The following is an 18,514-nucleotide window of genomic DNA, read 5'->3' as shown; positions in this document are numbered from 1 at the left end:
CAGGGAAGAGCTGGGGAGACTGGCCTGGAGCCAGGTTACATTACGTATGATTTATTTATGATTGAACTAACGGCTGCAGCACTATTCTGTTTTCTTTTTTTTAATTCATTTTTATTGAGATATATTCACATACCATGCAGTCATACAAAGCGTACATTCAATTGTTCACAGTACCATTATATAGTTGTGCATTCATCACCCAAATTAATTTTTGAACATTTTCATTACCACACACACAAAATTAATAAGAATAAAAATTAAAGTAAAAAAGAACAATTAAAGTAAAAAAGAACACTGGGTGGTTTTTTTTGTTTGTTTGTTTTGTTTTGTTTGTTTTTTGTTTTGGTTTTTTTTGCTCCCATTTTTCTACTCATCCATCCGTACACTGGACCTGTTTTCTTTTTTTATACAGAGGACAAGATGGTTCCATGTTATTTTTAGCTAAGAAGGTAGAGATGGGCTTTTCGCTTTCCTGAAAATATTCACAGCTTTTAACTGTTCAGCTTCTCCTGTAGTGTAAACTTCTAATATAGGAGTTGAAGGATATGAATCATTTGTCATTATTATAGTAAGACTTTTCACTTTTTCTTATTTGGAAATTGTAGTTTAGTGTTTTGGAGTAAAATTTTGTTAAATATGCTTCTATATCAGAAGGAATAACTGGTTCTTCACCGGCAGAATAGAAAGCATCAGGTGGTATATGAGATCGGCTGTCTGATCCCTATAGAAGAGAAGGAGTTAGCGTTCTATTATCAGACTTCTCAGTAGAGATATCATCCTGTGACACTGGTTTGACAATTGGCACTTTTGTGAATTTTTAAATTGTATCAGTTACTTTTTGATGTCCTCCCCATGATTTCAGGGTTTTGGAAGGACCCCTTTGGCCATGTCCTCTTTCTGACTTCTTAATTCTAAAAATTGACAGGCCAGCACTTCTGTATCATTATATCTCTTACCTAATTGCTCTGGAAGGCCTGATACTAAAGCAGAGGTGGAAGCCCACATATTTTTTTAACTGTAACTTTTCCTTTAACTTGCAGATTTCTCTGTCTTCCTTGAGACAATTTGCTATAGCTAGCCATAGTACACATAATGATGGTAGCTACAGCTCATCTGTTATTTTTACTAAATTTTATAATATTTTGTTCTTATAATATATTTTTAATGGGATAATTACCTGAAGGTCAGAATCCCATTTTCTGGCCACTCTGCCCCTTTACATAATTCACATTGTGGCCACACAGAGATACAATAATGTACTAACAATTTTTTTTTTAAAATGACACTCTTCAAATTTAGACCAGTTTTTAGGAATAGTTCCCAAGGGAGGTGTAGCCAACACACTTTGAGAGTTTCTCATGGCTGGGCAATACCAACCGAAATTCACAAACACAGAACATCAGAGTAGGAGCTCCTCAAATGCAACAGGTTCCCCACACAATGCAAACTGTGCAAACTGCACAGATTCAAAAGGAGAACCACAAATCCGGGGTCACAGATAGTGGGGCTCAAACCCACCGAGTCTGCATGCACGATCCCTGGATCAACTCAATTAGCCTTTTTACACAATAGGCTAATTGAAACAAAAGGAAGCAAAGTGAACACAACAAACAAAAGATCACACACTTACCCAGCACAGGGTAAGTCTCGATTGCAAAGTCACCTTCACCCAGATGTGCCGGGTGTCCATCCGTGGCAGGTGACCCCACCTGGACTCTCCAATCCTGATCCTCCAGGAAAAATTCCAGGGCAGCTGCTAGGCACAGAGCTGAGGAGTCCAAATTCCTGGGCAGCCAATGAGACATGAATCGGGGCTGCACTAAAGGCAGCGGGAATCCCTTTGTGGTCAACAAATTGATACCATCAGAAAACACAGTTCTAAATAGTCAGGCCTGCCTGATCTTGCATCAAACAAAGAAGCAAGTCTCTTTGCTTTGGTGAGAAGGTGAATTTATTGAGGATGCATCAACAAGGAACTGGAGGAAAAAAAAAAAGTTTCCAAGACCAGTTCAGAGTGTGAAGAATTGTTTGGGCTTTTATAACCCAAAACAGACAAAGAAATGGCCAGAATCCAGAAGAAAGCAGAAGGGGGCAAAATAGAAGAGAGGAAGCTGTTTGGTCAGAATCTCCTGTTATCTTGAAGTCCTTCCCTCATTCGGGTTTGTTTTTCAAGAAGGTGCTGCCTGTGATACCACATGGTTAAATCCGTCATATCCTACTACAGGCAGTGCTGGGAACAGAGAATAAGTTTTTGTTGTTGCTGAGATTACAGCAATAGCATGTTATTTTAACAGGGGCTTTTCATGCTTAGAATAACTCAAGGCTGCTTGAGTGAAGTGATCTTAATAAACAGTTTTTTTTGTTTCTCCCTCTATTGGCTATTGAAGAGCATACTAAGCATTTTCCAGCTAAAGAATTATACTGAGTAGTTTCTACTTATCCAGTTATCAGATCCTGGGCAGGGAGAAGTCAGGCTGTTCCAGCCAGGCCCACCCCAGGACTTCAAGGACAATATCTTGCCAGACTCAGGAGTGATCAACTGGTGAAGGAGGTTCACTATGTTCAAGGAAAACTGCTGGAAAGACTGAATGAGTGAGTGGGCAGCAAGGGGGTGATGGAGGGAGGGGAGAGGGGAAGTTTGTTGGGCTCCAGGCCTCGTCTGACTGTCCAGAATGAGGTCACCCAAGCTCAGTTACCAGCCCCGGCCCTCTTCTTCCTCCCTCTCCCTCATTATGAATCCAAATCACCCCCCCCCCACCATTGTGACCCAGTCCCTCTGCCCCTCCCTCACCTGGATAAAAGCAGGGGTAGGGGCAGGGGCAGGGGCACTCTGTTTTTGGCAAGCCTCTGTGGGCCAGGGGGCCCAGGTGGTTCTGGGACCCCCAGCCATGGATGAGGAAGCCTATCACAGAGCCAGAGTGTGCTCTGGCTCCAACCCTGGGAAATGCCAGGAGATGGGAGATGCAATACTTCTGTTTCTGGGCACCATCATCCTGCTCAACGTGGGGTTCAACGCAGTGACTATGGTCAGGGCGGGGCCTGGGCTGAAGGGTGGGGGGAAGTCTGGGGTCTCACAGGGGCTGAGGTGGGAGGGTTGCTGGGATGTGGTTAGACAAGGGCAGGACTTCAGGGCTCACCTTACTTCTGGACTCTCCTCTCCTCTGCTCCCCTCAGCTCTGGACGCAGCTGAAGAGCTTGCGAAATCTTTTCAACTATTTTTTTCCCAAAGCTGAGTGACCCCAGCGATGGGCTCCAGGGGATGAGGGCCTGTCCCCTTTCTTCTATCCCTGTCCCTTTCCTCAGCCCCTCAGGGACCCAGGCCTTGTCCCATCCCACCTCTCCCTGCAGACACGAGGCACAGCTGTATGGGCAGCCATCCCCGGTGCACGCGCTGCTCCACGGACCCCAAGACCCAGAGCTCGAGAGCCTCTTCCCGCTTCCGTCGCCGCCAAAACTTCCAGCCCAGGCACTCTAACCACCAGGACTCCTGGGTCCCAGACCGGAAGGCGCAGAAGGCTTCTAGGGGCATCAGGATGCCACCTCCATGTGGGCACACTGGGGCTCCCACGGAAGCTCCATGGGGACCAAGGAAGGAGGAGATGATGGGAGCTGGGAAGGCCTCTCGGGTCAGGGCCTTAAAGGGCCAAGCCTCCTTTTACACCAGGCCAGAGACCCCGTCCCAGATCCAAGCCCCCATCCACAGTTTGAAGGCCCAGGACCCAAAGACAAGCAAGGTGGACATGGTTCCACTGTCCTTGCCCCAAGAGACCCCAGAGTACACCCCACCCCAGTCCCCGGGCCAGGTTCCTGTGCGCCCTTCAGCCCAGGCCCGGACCCACTCCCCGGCCCATGCTCCTCTCACCCACACCCATGCCCACACTCTGGCCACTGCCCCAATCTTTGCCCTAAATCCTCCCCCCACTCCTGCCTCAGCCACTCCTCCTATCCCAAGCCCCACCCCAGCCCCTGCCTCCACCCCTGCCCCAGCATGTGTCAAGGGCCTGACAACCCCTCCAGTCACTGCTTCCACCCACACCCACATCCTAACCCCTAGTCCCTCTACTCTGGCTGCCTTCAAACATGGTGTTTCAACCACACAAGTGGTGTACGATAACCGCAGGATAAACCAGAACTGTGTCCATGTATGCAGGCCTCAGAACTCTGTACACAGAAAAGACTTGTGTCCCCCCTCCAGACCCCAGGAGAGACAAGGCTCTGGTACATTTCGGCAAACATCAAAGCCACATAGTGGGGATGGTACCAACTCCCTGACAGGCTCTGGACTGGGCTTCCTGGGGTTGAGGAATCTGGAATGGAAGAGCTCAGATGACGGCAAAGACAAGTTCTCACAGCTGAAGACTTTCTCCTACAGTTCTGAGACAAGGGATGTGGATTTCCAGGCTCCAGTCTACCCCAAGTTTCTGTTCTACTCCCAGGAGGCTGCATCTGCTAAACCTTGCCTTCATTTTCCAACAAGTGCCCAGAGTTCACTGCCCACTGTTCCCCCACCATATTCTCTTTCCCTGCCTCTCATTCCTCCCAGATCTTTTGTCCTTTCTCAATCCACCAGCCATCAGAAGTCCTCCACCTCAGTTCAACCTCCCACCTCTCTTCCAGCCTCCAAGTCTCCTCAGCCCATCCCTCCCCAGTTATCCACTGTTTCTAAAATTCTCATCCAACCCCAATTCTCTGACATACAAAAGAGTCTAGGCCCTACCCACGACTTCGGTCTCCAAAGGAGCCCATGCCCTTCAAAAGACTCTAGCATTCACGAGAACCCAGGCTCTAACCAAAATCCAGGCCTCTACAAGAACCCCAGCCATAGCCAAGCATCTTATCTCTACAAGAGCCAAAATGCTCCCCAAGATGCTGGTCTTCACAAGACTCCAGGCCTCTCCCAAGATTCTGTCTCCCAAAAGAGCCCAGGCCCTGTTCAAGATTCTGGAGGCTGTAAGAGTACAGTTGTTGTCCAAGACCCAGGAGTCTTCAGAAGCCTAGGCTTTACCCAACAGTCTGGCCTGCAGAAGAGTCCAGGCCTTTTCCAAGACTCTGGAATTAACAAGAAGAACCCAGGCCTTGTCCAAACCTCTGGGCTCTGTAAGGGCCCAGCCCTTTCCCAAGACTCAGGTCTCTCCAAGATTCCAGGCCTTAACCAGCAATCTGGCCTCCACAAGGACTCAAGCCTTTTCCAAGATCCTGGCTTCCACAAATGCTCAGGAATTGTTCAAGGTACTGGCTCTGTCCAAGGCCCTCTTCAGACCCCAAAGTCAACACCGTCCCTGATGACATTTGTATCCAAGGACCGTCCTCAGAGGGAGGATGGAGAGAAGCACATACCTTGAACTTCTGTCCCACTCAGCCAGAATTCCTGCCCTTCCAAGGCCCCAGTGATGTGCAGTGACCTGCAAACCCTCCCAGAGGTACCTGTTCTACTTGAGCTACAGCCACCTTCCCAGAAGACAGGCAGCCAAGACTGGGTGTACCACCATGTAGATACAGTTCCTTCAGCCTGCCAGACCTATCGCCAGATGTCTACACCTCCAAAAACCAATTCACAGCTCCACTTCCCTGGATCAGGTGCCCGGGCTGGGCATGTGGTCTTTGACACCCACCAGAGACAGTTAGGAGTGGGCAGGGACAAGTGTGAAGCTCTCTCCCCCAGGCGCCTTCGCCAAGAGACACCCAACTCAGTGCAGAGCAGCAAGGAGTAATGAGGACCTTGGATAAGGAGGGGGCAAAGGGACAGCAGGAATAAAGAGATGAGAGATGAGAGGAGTGTGCTGTGGTTGTCTGGGGACATCCAGGAGCCCCATCCCTGACACTGGCCACCAACAGGGTCTGGTGAAAACTGGAACTATCCTAGCCCCTGCTTGGTCTTTATGGCTGTATAGCCAAACTCATTATCCTCAGGGCTCTAGAACAGCATTGTCCAATCCAGTAGCCACTAGCCAAATGGGGCTGTTAAAATTTTAATTGATTAAAGTAAAATAATACTTAAAATTCTATTACTGAGTTGCATTATGTACATTTCAAGTGCTTAGAAGCCCCATGTGGCTAGTGGCAGCTGTATTAGCAAGGATTCAGAACATTTCCATTGTCACAGAAAAAATTATTGGAGAGTCATACTCTAGAGTCCAGAGGAATTTTCTTTCCCTTTTCAGCCACCTCCAGCATCTTCTAAGCTCCCAGAGATCCCAAAGAACTAAGTTTCTCTTAGGATGGCTCAGAGGCCACCCTTTGAGGAGGAGGTGGGATGGAGGGATGCCTGTCACCCCAGGCCATGAGAAGGAACCCAGTCTTCATTCATTTCTCTTGACCTGGGTCAAGCCACATCGATAGAAACCTGCATCTCCAGTTCTGGGCTGAGTTTTGGGGCTCTTGGTACCCCAGGAGTCCCACTCCTGCTTGCTGAAGGGAAAGAACATTCTTTGTCAGTGAGGCCTAGGAACCCCTGAGGCCTGGGTGCCCCGAAAGGAGCTCTGGAGTCAAAGAGCCCCCTCCTCTACAGGTCCCTAGTTTTTCTAGGTGTGTCCCTGCTTAACTCTCTTGCCCATAGACTTAGGCCTGCCCTGCACTGGAGACTGTCCCTGGGCAGAGGGAATGTATGGTGTCCTGGCCCAGCAATGGACTGCTCTGCTCTGTGAGCTTGTCCCATTATCCTTATGTTTTCTACCCATTATCCTAGCTCCTGGTCCCACCCTGGATTTCACCTGTGTCCTGGTTCCTGATAGCATAGATTATTGAATGCAATTTCCTTTGTTTGATAATGTTCCAAAGCCCTGCCCCAACCCCACTGAGAGTTTCCTCCGGATTTGATCTCCACTCTTGATGACCCCTTGTGCACATAAGCCGTGTGGTATTGCAGGACAATATCCCTACTGAGGAATCTGATGATGAGGATGCTGACTCCTTCTCTCCATGCTGCTCTCATATTTCGTCTTCTAATAGTAAAGAACCAGTTATTCCTTCTGATATAGAAGCATATTTAACAGAACTTTTACCTAAAAACACTCAAGTACAGTTTCCAAATGAGAAAAAGTGGAAAGGCCTTACTATAGTTACTGGGACAGATGTTTCACACCCAAGTCCCATATTGGAAAATTATACTGAAGGAGACTCTAAACAGTTAAAACAACTGTGAATATTTTCAAGAAAGCAGAAAAGCCCTCTAAACCTTCTTAGATATAGATAACATGTAATCACCTAGTCCTCTGTGAAAACAGGATGGGCTGCAGCTGTTACTTTAATCATAGAGAAGTCATAAATAATGTATCAAGGATGAATACAGTCCAAGTAAAATGTATATTTATCAATATGATGTAATGGCTAAACTAATCAATAGAATAAAAAAAAAAAACTACGTTAACAAGTTAGAGACAAGTAATAGTAATGTGTTTTCTAATTTTGTTTTTATACAATTAAAAGTATGTTATATTGCTCTTACTGAAATCATAGCTTAATTAAAATATCAGTGGAGTTTTACAGGCATTCAAGGAGAAGTCTGATAACATAGATACCTTGTTTTGATCTTGAGACACTCATTGAGATGTTTCGCTTTGTGTTCATAAATCATCATTTAATGTAAAAATAGAATATGATTTGATTGAATGTAAATCAAAAGTGCTATAAATTCTCTGAGGCAAGAGGGCACTGTCTGATCTCATGTCCAGCGGTGTCTGGAGAAGTGGGGGCTCCCAGGCTTGGTAATGTATCAATTAATTTTTACATTGCAAAATTCTCCTTTTACCTTAAGTGCTTGTTCCGGTTTGTTAATGCTGCCTTTTCACAAAACAGAAATGGATTGGCTTTTATAAAGAAGGCTTATTTGATTACAAAGTTACAGTTTTTAGGGCATGAAGTGTCCAAGGTAAGGCATCAACAATAACTCACTGGAGGATGGCCAATGGCATCTGGAAAATCTCTGTTAGCTGGGAAGGAACATGGCTGCCGTCTGCTCCAGAGTTCTGGTTTCAAAATAGCTTTCTCCCAGGACATTCCTCTCTAGGCTGCAGCTCCTCAAAAATGTCACTCTCAGTTGCTCTTGAGGGGTTTGTCCTCTCTAAGCTTCTCCAGAGCAAATGTCTGCTTTCAAAGGCCATCTCCAAAACATCTCTGCAAGCTGCAGCTCCTCTCTCAGCTCCTGTGCATTCTTCAAAGTGTCCCTCTTGGCTGTGGCAAGCTCGTTCATTCTGTCTGAGCTTATATAGTGCTCTAGCAAACTAATCAAGGCCCGCACGGAATAGGCAGGGCCACAACTCCATGGAAATTATCTAATCAGAGTTATCCCCTACAATTGGGTGGGTCGCGTCTCCATGGAAACAAGCAATCAAAGAATTACAATCTAATCACCACTAATATGTCTGCCCCAACAAGACTGCATCAAAGATAACGGAGTTTTGGGAGACACAATACATTCAAACTGACATAGTGCTCCCTTACTAAAAATCTGTTAAAGGTGAATTGTTACCTTGAGTGTTCTAACTACTGTCTGTCCCTATACATTTTACAAGTGGGAGGTTACTTGATGAAACCCAAACCCAATGAATCATAACCTGATTAGGCTCAGGCCTTTTCTAAAGGAAATCATAGGTCTGAGGTGTAAAGAGATGAACCCATGACAGTGGCTCAAAAGTGTTTTCTCTGCCACCTAATATGTGTGTCTCTTCTCTGGGCCACATGTCCTTCTTGAGTCACTTCCTGAATGTTCCTGCCTAACACTGCCACCACTGATCCCAAAGATGCCTGCCCACCTAGCTGGAGAGCCCCTTCCAACACCTCCCTGGCTCAGCTCTGTGACCTTGGACAAATCATGTGCCACCTTTTTGTGCTGCAGTTTCCTTATCTCCAAAATGAGGGACTTATAATTGCATGGAAGAGCCCTCCCAGTTCTTAAGTGACCAGACCTCCTCTACTCACACAGGGGATCCAGGGGCCCTTACTTCTCCCAGGCCCTAGGATGTATCTCTGGTTATTTGCTATCCAGGTTCATATCCCATTATGCCTCTTCCCCAACTCCAGGGCATGCCTGGGTGGGATGGATTGGGCCTTGGAAAGAAGCAGAGCGGTCTGTCTCCATAGAAACTACAACTTCCATCAGGCACTGCTTCAGCAGAACGGGAAAGGATGTGGGGCGTGACTCCAAGGCCCAGGGAGTTCCTGAGACAAACTACAACTCCCAGGAGAGCGCCAGACCACGGCAGCTCGAAAGGAGGGCGTGCACTCGACCTGAGGTGGTGCCCCGCCGGCACCACTCCCGAAAGCCTCCCCAAAAGGGGCGTGGTCGTAATCTAAGGGCGGGGCCAGGTGGGCAAGAGGAAGAAGTCACCTGTTGAATCTTTCTACCCACCCTCTTCCCCACTCTTGCAGCAACCCGTAAGAGGGAAGCCGCAGACCATAAGCCTCTTTCGAAAAGAGGTAAAGGGAAGTAGCTAAAGGAAATCTCTGGGCTGCGGCGGGGACTGGCCTTTGCATCCCGCAGGAGGGACCCAACAGCTACTTTCTACCTGCTGAGTCAGGTGAACCGGCCCTTAGGGGTGGGGACTGCATGAGAGAAGGGCAAAGACGAAGGCGGTATTTATTTGTTCGTTTTGAAGGCTACATTTGGAGCCCCTCATCTGCAGACTCAGTTGTACATTGTGTACACTCGCTCGGCCACTGGAAGAGGGAAGATCGAAGGAGACTTTTCGGCAAGAAAGCAAAGGCCAGTCACGGCTGCCTCCCGTCCGTGTTTCCGCTGGCCAAAAACGATAGAGTCACATGGCTTCCGCGGTCTGGGGGGCGTCCACATGGTGGGGCCCACCGCCCCCGGCCCCAGCCCGACCGCTCACGGACATCGACTTCTGCTCTGGGGCGCAGCTTCAGGAACTGACCCAGCTGATCCAGGAGCTGGGGGTGCAGGAGAGCTGGAGTAACGGGCCCAGGCCGGGACCAGACCTCCTCCGGGCCAAGGACTTTGTCTTCTCTTTGCTTGGTAAGTAATCCTCCTTGCCTTCGGGAACTCGCAGCTCTTGGCCAAGTAGCGAACCCTCTCCGGCTTTTGGCCACGCCCCCACGATCCCTTCTCTTCCCTTAGGCCTGGTTCACCGCCGGGACCCCCGTTTTCCTCCCATGGCAGAGCTCTTGCTGCTTCATGGCGGGATTCGCGAGGGCTCCCTGGATCTGGGACCTGCACCACTGGGTCCCTATGCCCGGGGTCCTCACTACGATGCTGGCTTCACGCTCCTGGTGCCGGTATTTTTGCTGGACGGCACTGGGCCGGAGCTGCAACTGGACCTGGAATCCTGTTATGCATGGATCCGAGTCCCAGAGCAGGAGCAGGGATCCTCGGTCCGGGAGACCTGGCAGGATTGCCTAGGACCTGCGGTCCCAACAGGACATGATTGGATCCATCAAACCCAGAATGAAGGAAGTCTCAAGAACCCGGAAAGCTCCGTGGACCAGCCGCACGGTAATCTCACTGAGACTGAGCCCCATGTGTTTCTGGAAAAGTCACTTATTGCCGTTCCAGAACCGGACTCTCCTCGGCGTGACGTAACCGATCTTGACTCTCCCTCCTCATTGAGTAAACTGAGTGGTGACGTCACCAAGGCAGCTGTGGAAAGCCGGGTTCCGTCGCCGCCGGAGGGGTGGGAGGCGTGGCCCACGTTGTGTCCCGCCCAAGTTGCTGCCTGGTTCTTTGCCGCGTTGGCCGCGGTCGCCGAGACCCTGATTCCGGTCCCAGGCTCTCCGCGCCTGGTGCACACAGCCCGCCACGCAGGGTTCACCACCGTTCTCTTGGCCACTCCGGGTCCCCCGCGCCGCATACTGCTCTTCGACCTGATCCCCGTGGTGTCCGTGGCCGGCTGGCCCGAGGGGGCTCGGAGCCACTCGTGGGCAGGCCCGCTAGCTCCCGGGCCGGCCTCCTTCTACCTGGTGCCCGGCGGCAGCACGGAGCGATCGGGCGCCTGCGGCTGGCAGCTCTGCTTCGCCCGCCAGGAGCTGGCGCTCAAGACGCGCATACCCGAGCCGCTGCTGCAGGCGCAGGCCGCGGCCCAGGCGCTGCTGCGCCCGCTGGTGGCGGGGACCCGGGCCGCGGCGCCCTACCTGCTGCGGATGTTGCTCTACTGGGCGTGCGAGCGGCTGCCCGCGCTCTACCTGGCGCGGCCGGAGAACGCGGGCGCCTGCTGCCTCGGGCTGCTGGACGAGCTGAGCCGCGTGCTCGAGGCTGGGGCGTTGCCCCACTATTTTCTGAGGGGCCGAAAGCTCCGTGCGGGGGACTCCGCCGCCGCGCTGCTCCCGGGGTTGGCCCGGCTCCGTGGGGACCCAGCCGGGGCTCTGCGTGCCGCGGTGGAGGAGGCCAAGGCTGCGCGCAAGGGGGGCGGCTTGGCGGGAGTGGGGGGCGGGACCCATTAAAGATGTTGCTCCTACCCTCGTGGAAAGTGCTTCTTCTGGGGAGCGGGACGTGGAGGGCACTGCCCGCGCGCCTCTCCTGGGAGACAAACGGAGGACCCCGTTCTACAAGGCCTCCTGGGGGGTTCCTCCCCGTATCCCCGCTCCCGGTTTTCCCATTCCGGCCTTTCCACTCTCCAAATGTGACGCCAGAGCCCTTCCCGCCCCAGGGCAGCCTCCGGCCATCCTCTTCCCCCAATTCTTCTGGTCTTTTCTCTTACAAGTCAATAGAGAAGAGGGAGGCACATTTGCTGACACAACGCGTAAAGGAGAGGTTTGCAGGCTGGAGACTAAGCAGTTTGGTCGCACAGTAGCAGGCGTTTTAAGGGGGCCGGACTTCTTCCCAGGCTCGATCTCACCACCATCATCTCTCCAGTTCCCCCTTTTTCAACCAGTTCCGGCTTCACTCCATAAAGGACTGCAGGGACCCCCGTCTCAGTTCTTGAGGCGGCGGCATTCTCTCCGTCTTAATTCCACCCACTCCCCCATCCAGAGTTTCGTTCCGGGGAGTCGCCTCCCTGACCCTCCTCCTGTAATCCGCGAGACGTCCCCACCCTCCGCCTCCGGAGAACCCGGGGGTTCGACCCCCCTAGCTCCACCCCCACACTTTCCCCGCGTCTCCGCCCCTGCCCCGCCCCCGGGAGGAGGGGGAGTTGCTGTCGCCGCCGCCGCTGCCTCAGCTTTCCGCAGCCGCTGCCGCCGCTTCGCCTGGTCCAGCCGCCAGGCCCAGGGCGCCGTCTTCGCCGGACCGGAGTGCTTTGCTGAGACTCTCTTGCTCCTTTTTGGGGGTCCGGGACGTCCAGCCGGGCGCGGGGGAAAAGCTCCGCTTGCGGGGGACAGGGAGCGAGGAGCCTGAGCCAGAAACACCCGTCGCCGGATCAACAGGACAGGACAGGTTGAGGGGCGTCGCGAAGAAAGAGGGGTGTTATAGGCGGTATCCGAGAGGAAGCAGGATGGTAGGAAACTCCGACTGATCGCTCTGACTAGGAGAGGGCCTGTTCACATCTGGGGACAAGTGACATTGTGGGTGCACTCCGCTTTGGGGTGGGGGTAAGGAGATTGGCTGCGATGGAGGGTGTGGGATCTAAACAGCAGCACTAGTACCCGAGGAAATTTAAGGGGCAGCCAGAAAAAAAAGGACCCTCCTTATTTCCATGTGACAGAGGGCCCTACAGACAACCACCTGGTGTTTCCGCTGGGAAGAGTGGTTTTAGAGGTGGCTTGGAAAGCAGTGGAGGGTGACAAGGTGAGGAAAGGGGCTCAGTAGCTGGAACCCTGGGCTACTAAAAGTGGGGGTGGCTTGTGGAAAAAGGCATTGTCTAGTGAGAGAGAAGGCCTGGGAACTTCTTACAGAACAGAGCAGCCTGGTATTCCAAGACATAGGTTTTGGGAATTTCAGGGAAAAAAAGTAGGGGATCCTCTGGATTTAGGGGATGGCAAAGGAAAAGACATGAAGGCTGGATCCTTCCCTGACACAGGACAGCATCCCAGAAGGTGAGGCGAGCTAATATTCCCAAAGAAAAGAATTCACTCTTTAGATTACAAGAGTGGATTTGGCAGGGGTACAGGGCCACAAAATAGGGTGGAAAGGTGCCTGGGACTATTGGAATCGCATTTTGGAAATTCTGAGGGTCTTGGCTTCGGGAGAGGGGAAGTGGGAAGAGCAACAGTGGAGAACAGGAAAGGGGGAATTTTCAGGTGGGGGCAAAATTCGAGTCTGGGGTCAACTGAGGGGTGAGCAGGCTGCTGGGTCCGGAGGAGCCAGCGGGGCCCAAGGATCGGAGCTGGCAGCTGCGGGGGGCTGAGCCTCAGGTCCTGTGGGTGGGGTGGGGAGTCCGGGGGCCCGAGCGGCAAGAGCATGCCCTGGTGAGCTGGCTTCTCTTCTCTGGGGGAGCCAAGCGCGCTCCGGGCGCCTGCCGGTTTGGGGTATCTCCTCCCGCGGCGCCATGGCGGCGCTGGCCAGTAGCTTGATCCGGCAGAAGCGGGAGGTCCGCGAGCCCGGGGGCAGCCGGCCTGTGTCGGCACAGCGGCGCGTGTGTCCCCGCGGCACCAAGTCCCTTTGCCAGAAGCAGCTTCTCATCCTGCTGTCCAAGGTGCGACTGTGCGGGGGGCGGCCCTCGCGGCCATACCGCGGCCCCGGTAAGTACGGCTGGGGCTGGGACTCCGGGCCAGGGGTCTCTGTGTCTGGGGGGGTTGAGGCCAGGACCTTGGAGAGTGGGTCCCGGTTGAGGGGACTCCCCGGAGAGTGGGTGGGCCAGGACGACAGAAGTCCCAGCCTGTCAGACTATGCCTCAGTTTCCTTCCCCTTTTCCGGTAACCCGGACTCTCCTTGCCTTCGAGGGCAAGGGGAACGCTTGAGGAGCTAAGTCTGGCACCCCGAAGTCTGCAGCCCCTGCCCCCACCCCCCAATATGGGAGTCCCCACCCCCATCAGCCTCTGCCTACGTGCCGACTCTCGCGATCCTTTCAATCCCGAGCCGAGGGAGCTGGGGTTCTGGACGCCTGGGTCACCCCGAGGGTTTCTGCGGTTCCGGCCGCCCCGCCCCCGCCGCGCTTCTCCCGAGCTCGCCTGGCTCCGGGCCAATCTACCCAGCTAACTCTGCAGCCCACCCCCTCTGTGCGCCCTCCTCCCGAGATCTGGGTTCCAAGAAGGGAGCTGGGAACCCCCATTATCCCCGCCATACTCCGAAATCGGGTCCTACACGCTCAGCGGGCCTCGGAGACAGCAGGCGGGCTGCAGAGGGGCCGGGAGACTGGGGGTCGTACCACCTACAAGTGGGGGGGGGGCAGGGGAGATGCGGACAGCTAGCGACGAGAAAGAGAGCTATGAGGATTAGCATGAAGCACCTGTCCAGATACGACAGGCAGGGAGTCCCTCTGGCCCCAATCCCACCACTTCCAGTTCCGTTGGGGGTGGCCCCTGGCGCCCTCCTGCCCCGGCCAGCGACCCTCTGCAGTGGTACGGTCCGCAGCCCACCCTCGGAGGACCGGGCCCCCACGTTGACACAGCCTGCCTCTGCAGCTCCCTGGTCCCCCTCCCCCTATTTCTTTGGTAAGGTACCCAATGTCCCCCACCCCAGGCAGGTTACCTGGCTGAAGGGAGAGGCTGAACCTCAGAGGGGGCTGGGCCCCCGGGAGCCAGCAGGCTGACAGACAGACAGGCAGACAGCAGATGGGCCAGTTTCAGGTCAGCTCTGGGCCAGGCCCAGGCCCTAGCCAGCAGGTGCTGAGTCAGCATTGGGTCCAGTCCCACCCCCACTCCTGAAGGGATGCCCCTACTCTGTGGTCCCCTTACAGCTCCCCACCCCCCAGCACATTCGCAAATACAGGTCCTTCAGCAGCTCTGCCTGTCTCCCTCCCTCCTCTGCCTTTTGATGTATCTCTTTCCCTTCTCCCTCCTTCCCTTCCTCCCTTCAGGTTGACCTGTGGAGTAGGAATTAAGCGATTTAAAGAAATTTAAATAAATTGAGCTGAAAGCTTATGGTTAGAGGAAGCAGAAGGGGCCCACACTGAGCTTCCTCTGGAGTCAAAGAGAAGTTGGAGAGAGCTTGCTTTGAGGACCAGAGAACTGGGCCCTGGGACCCCCTTCCCTTTCTCCATTCTCCTTTCTTCCCTCCCATCCTGCCAAGGGTAGGAATGCGTCTGGGAACAGACATATCATTTTTAAAGATGACTGTCTCTCTCCCCAGAGCCTCAGCTCAAAGGCTTCGTCACCAAACTGTTCTGCCGCCAGGGTTTCTACCTCCAGGCGAATCCCGACGGGAGTGTCCAGGGCACCCCAGAGGACAGCAGCTCCTTCAGTGAGAGGGGACGCCAGCTGGGGAGGGGAGGGGGGTAGGAGGGGACAACTGTACTCCCTCTTCAGGCTCTGTTGCTTTGAGTCTGTCACTTTGACCCCCAAGGGAAGGGGTGGAGCAGGGGTGGTGGGGGAAGGAGGGGAGGGGAGAGTGGGCTTGAGTGGGGGTGCAAAGTCTGGGTGCTAATGCCCACTCTCTCCACCCCCAGCCCACTTCAACCTGATCCCCGTGGGGCTCCGTGTCGTCAGCATCCAGAGCGCCAAGCTGGGTCACTACATGGCCATGAACGCCGAGGGGCTGCTCTACAGCTCGGTGAGATGCTGCGGCTGAGTGGCCTGGGGTACCGGGGGCTCCCCAGCATGCAGCCTTCCTCAAACACAGGCCTTCGTGGCACTGGACTCCCTTTCCCCCAAGCTTTTGCTGATGGCCTGTCATCACTGCTCACCCCAGAGCACCTCCTCCAGTACCCCTCCAATCCCTACTCCTCTATCAGCCCCCCAAACACCCCCAGATTCTTTGGGGGTCCAACTCCTTCAGCCTTCTGGGGCCCCTACTTCTCATCCTACCTCCTCCAGCCTTCATTATTACTCACTTCCCTAGAGTCATTCAGGATATGGTGTGATGATCAGTGGGGGCAGAGTACAGAGAGGGGACCTTCTTATTTAGGGCCCCCCAAAGTCTAGCTCCTAACTCTGAGGGTCCCACAGTCTCTTCCTTGTCCTCCCTTTGCCCCCACTTTCTGCATGGACTCAGAAGTTGGAACCCCCCACCCCCAATCCACCCCCGACATGTAGGGATTACATCCTGGCTTGTTTCTTCCCAGGGCTCCTTTCAGCCCACTGATGTGTCTGTTTGTCTCTGTCTGTGTGTACCCTTGGGGGCCTTTGTCTCCTCAGCCACACTTCACAGCCGAATGTCGCTTTAAGGAGTGCGTCTTTGAGAATTACTATGTCCTGTACGCCTCTGCTCTCTACCGCCAGCGCAGTTCTGGCCGGGCCTGGTACCTTGGCCTGGACAAAGAAGGTCGTATCATGAAGGGAAATCGAGTCAAGAAGACCAAGGCAGCCGCCCACTTTGTGCCCAAGCTCCTGGAAGGTGGGTATGGCCTCAAGAAAAGGTGGGCCACCTGGGAGGGTGTTGATCTTGACATGGACAGTTGGTGACACTCGGCTCAGGCTACAAGTGTCAAGAGGACCACTGTTCGGACAGGTCCAGCCAGGAAGGCTTTGGTCTTTGGGGATCTGGGGAGCTTTCCTCCTGGGGCTTGGGGTTCCCAGAAGGTGAAGATAGGAGAAAGGAGCCCTTTCAGAGTTCTGGCTCTGCCTGGGTGTCTGTGAACCTAACTCTCCTTCCCTGCTCCTCTTTCTCTCTCCCCTTCACAGTGGCCATGTACCGAGAGCCTTCTCTGCACAGTGTCCCTGAGACCTCCCCTTCCAGGCCCCTGCCCCCTGAAATGTAGTCCCTGAGCTGGAGGCTCTCTGCACTCCCACTGAGCCAGCCACCGCCACGGCCTGTCTCCCAGCCCTGCTCTCCCCGCTGCCTGCCACACCCATGCCCTAAAAGTAGCCAGGTCCCACCAGGTGCTTTTCCCTGGGGGAGCCCAGGGGCTAGCTGTGACTTCTGGGGCTGCTAAGACCCTGAGAACCTTGAGCCCGTGAAGGGGTCCAAGAGGGGTAGTGTCTGAAAATGGTCCTGACACATCAGTGTCTTCTTTCTTTCCACATGCACGCACCCCCAAAGCCTTTTCCTGAGATGGCACTGGGGTCTCCAAAACTGATAGAGCCAGGGCATAATACTCCCCACCTCAGGCTCAGCCAGTTCCCCAAGACCTGCACCCCTTCTTCATTGCCACTGAGCCATAGATTTACAGATCCACTGGAGCTCAGGATTAGTTTCCTTCTTTCCCCACTCCACCTTCTGCCTTGGTTTGCACAGGTTCTGACATGCCGGGCACTCCAGCCAGGGTCATTTCTGCACCAGGCCTCTGTACAGGAACCTAGGCATGTTACCAGGCTCTGTTCTGGATCCATCAGACTCCTGTCCTTGACCCAGACAGATCCCTGGTTTGCAAGTAGAGGGAAGCTGGATTTGAGCCCTGCCCAGCCATGGCCTTGGCCAAAACTGGGACCAGTCTCAGGTCACCACAGGCTTAACCTTCTTATCCCAGAGATACCCAGTTCTAGATCATGGTGTTCTAGACCTATACAGAGCCATGCTTCCTCCTGAGTCTCAGCTCTAGGACATTGATCACAACTGTCAGCCCTTCCCTCTAGAATGGAACTGGGGCCTCTATAGCCATATTATTAGATCTATATAGAGAGATCTAGAATAAGTTCTAGATCCACCTCCCACCTTCTCATTAAGACTGGGCTTTGGAAAGGACCCACTATGATTCATAAAGATCTAAGTTCTGGATGAATTGAGAACCACGTCTTGTTTTTCCTAGATAATTTTCTAAAAATTTTATTCTTCCATATAGAACACTAACCTTAATTTTAAATGCAGTTTCTAGCCCCTGGAACTCAGCTGGAGTTCTGCTGGAGGAAAAGAGTCTGGGAATCGCGGAGGAGTTTTGGGAGGATCCCTGGCTTATCGTAGGGAGGCTGGGATGAGGAAGAGCCCGGAACCCTGGCATGGTGGAACCTGTGCTGGGTTTGGGGGGCCATGAACTCTTACCTACCTCAGCAGGAATTCCTTCCAGGTCCTCTTTAAAGCTGAGGTGTTTAGGGTAATGGGTCTGGGAAAAAAAGGACAAGTGAGACACAACCTTGACCCCTAGTTACTATACCCCAATTCAGCAATAAGTCCCACCCCTTTCCCTTACAGGCCAAGGTGGGTGAGGGCCTCTTGGGCCTAACCTCAAACACCCCCAGACCTTCTAATTGAAATAGAATTTGCTTTACCTTACAGCTTATAACCTCAGCTGGGTTGTAGGTGCACAAAAAGGGCCTGAGCAGATCTTTCGGAAAGACGTGGAGAGCTAGGGGCAGGCCTGGGGTAGACCCGGAGCCCACTAGTGAGCTGGGAGACTCCCAGTTGCCTCAGACCTGGGCTGGGTAGACAGAGGAGCCCCTGAGAGAGATGCAGGGGTGCAGTCAGGTCACTTTTCCTCAGGCTCTTCCTACTTCTGGCTTGTTGCAGGAGGGGTGGATGCCCCTCGCCCACACAGACCCCGTTCAGGCTCCACCCGTCTCCTGCTTCCGCTCCCAGGGCTCTGGGTCTCCACTCCAGGCTTTCTCTATTAAAGACGATTTATACAACCGAGTGTTGTCTGTCTGTGGGTGGCGGCAC

The 18,514-nt window shown here is 53.3% G+C and overlaps 3 protein-coding genes across 4 annotated transcripts; all 3 read left to right on the top strand.

The window, feature by feature from the left end:
* Positions 1-2,888: 2,888 nt before the first annotated feature.
* On the top strand, positions 2,889-5,755 carry LOC119514601 (uncharacterized protein SPEM3-like). Its single transcript, XM_037810432.1, is given in 2 exon segments — positions 2,889-3,051; positions 3,349-5,755. Coding segments are annotated over 2 exon segments (2,526 nt in total). The 3' UTR covers positions 5,712-5,755.
* A 3,511-nt stretch (positions 5,756-9,266) lies between these two features.
* LOC119513740 (transmembrane protein 102-like) lies at positions 9,267-11,391 on the top strand. Its single transcript, XM_037809181.1, has 2 exons — positions 9,267-9,970; positions 10,073-11,391. Exons 1-2 carry the CDS (start codon positions 9,757-9,759, stop codon positions 11,389-11,391), a joined length of 1,533 nt encoding a protein of 510 aa, XP_037665109.1. The 5' UTR covers positions 9,267-9,756.
* Positions 11,392-13,239: 1,848 nt separating this feature from the next.
* On the top strand, positions 13,240-18,480 carry LOC119514401 (fibroblast growth factor 11). 2 transcript variants are annotated; one of them, XM_037810145.1, is made up of 5 exons: positions 13,240-13,566; positions 15,116-15,226; positions 15,432-15,535; positions 16,204-16,318; positions 16,606-18,480. In XM_037810145.1, exons 1-5 carry the CDS (start codon positions 13,374-13,376, stop codon positions 16,680-16,682), a joined length of 600 nt encoding a protein of 199 aa, XP_037666073.1. In that variant the 5' UTR covers positions 13,240-13,373; the 3' UTR covers positions 16,683-18,480. The 2 variants fall into 2 exon arrangements, with proteins under 2 accessions (XP_037666073.1, XP_037666072.1); XM_037810144.1 differs by having other exon boundaries at positions 13,243-13,566; positions 16,120-16,318.
* Positions 18,481-18,514: the final 34 nt, after the last annotated feature.

Source organism: Choloepus didactylus, chromosome 18, assembly GCF_015220235.1.
Source record: "Choloepus didactylus isolate mChoDid1 chromosome 18, mChoDid1.pri, whole genome shotgun sequence".
Taxonomy (NCBI): Eukaryota; Metazoa; Chordata; class Mammalia; order Pilosa; family Megalonychidae; genus Choloepus; species Choloepus didactylus.
This window is presented reverse-complemented; position numbering and strand designations above follow the sequence as displayed.

Excerpts from the sequence above, each read along its gene's own strand:
- LOC119513740 (XM_037809181.1), top strand. The coding sequence starts at position 9,757 with ATGGCTTCCGCGGTCTGGGGGGCGTCCACATGGTGGGGCCCACCGCCC. Across the intron at positions 9,971-10,072 it reads CTTTGTCTTCTCTTTGCTTG|GCCTGGTTCACCGCCGGGAC; the intron begins GTAAGTAATCCT and ends CTCTTCCCTTAG.
- LOC119514401 (XM_037810144.1), top strand. The coding sequence starts at position 13,374 with ATGGCGGCGCTGGCCAGTAGCTTGATCCGGCAGAAGCGGGAGGTCCGC. Across the intron at positions 13,567-15,115 it reads GCGGCCATACCGCGGCCCCG|AGCCTCAGCTCAAAGGCTTC; the intron begins GTAAGTACGGCT and ends CTCTCTCCCCAG. Across the intron at positions 15,227-15,431 it reads AGAGGACAGCAGCTCCTTCA|CCCACTTCAACCTGATCCCC; the intron begins GTGAGAGGGGAC and ends CTCCACCCCCAG.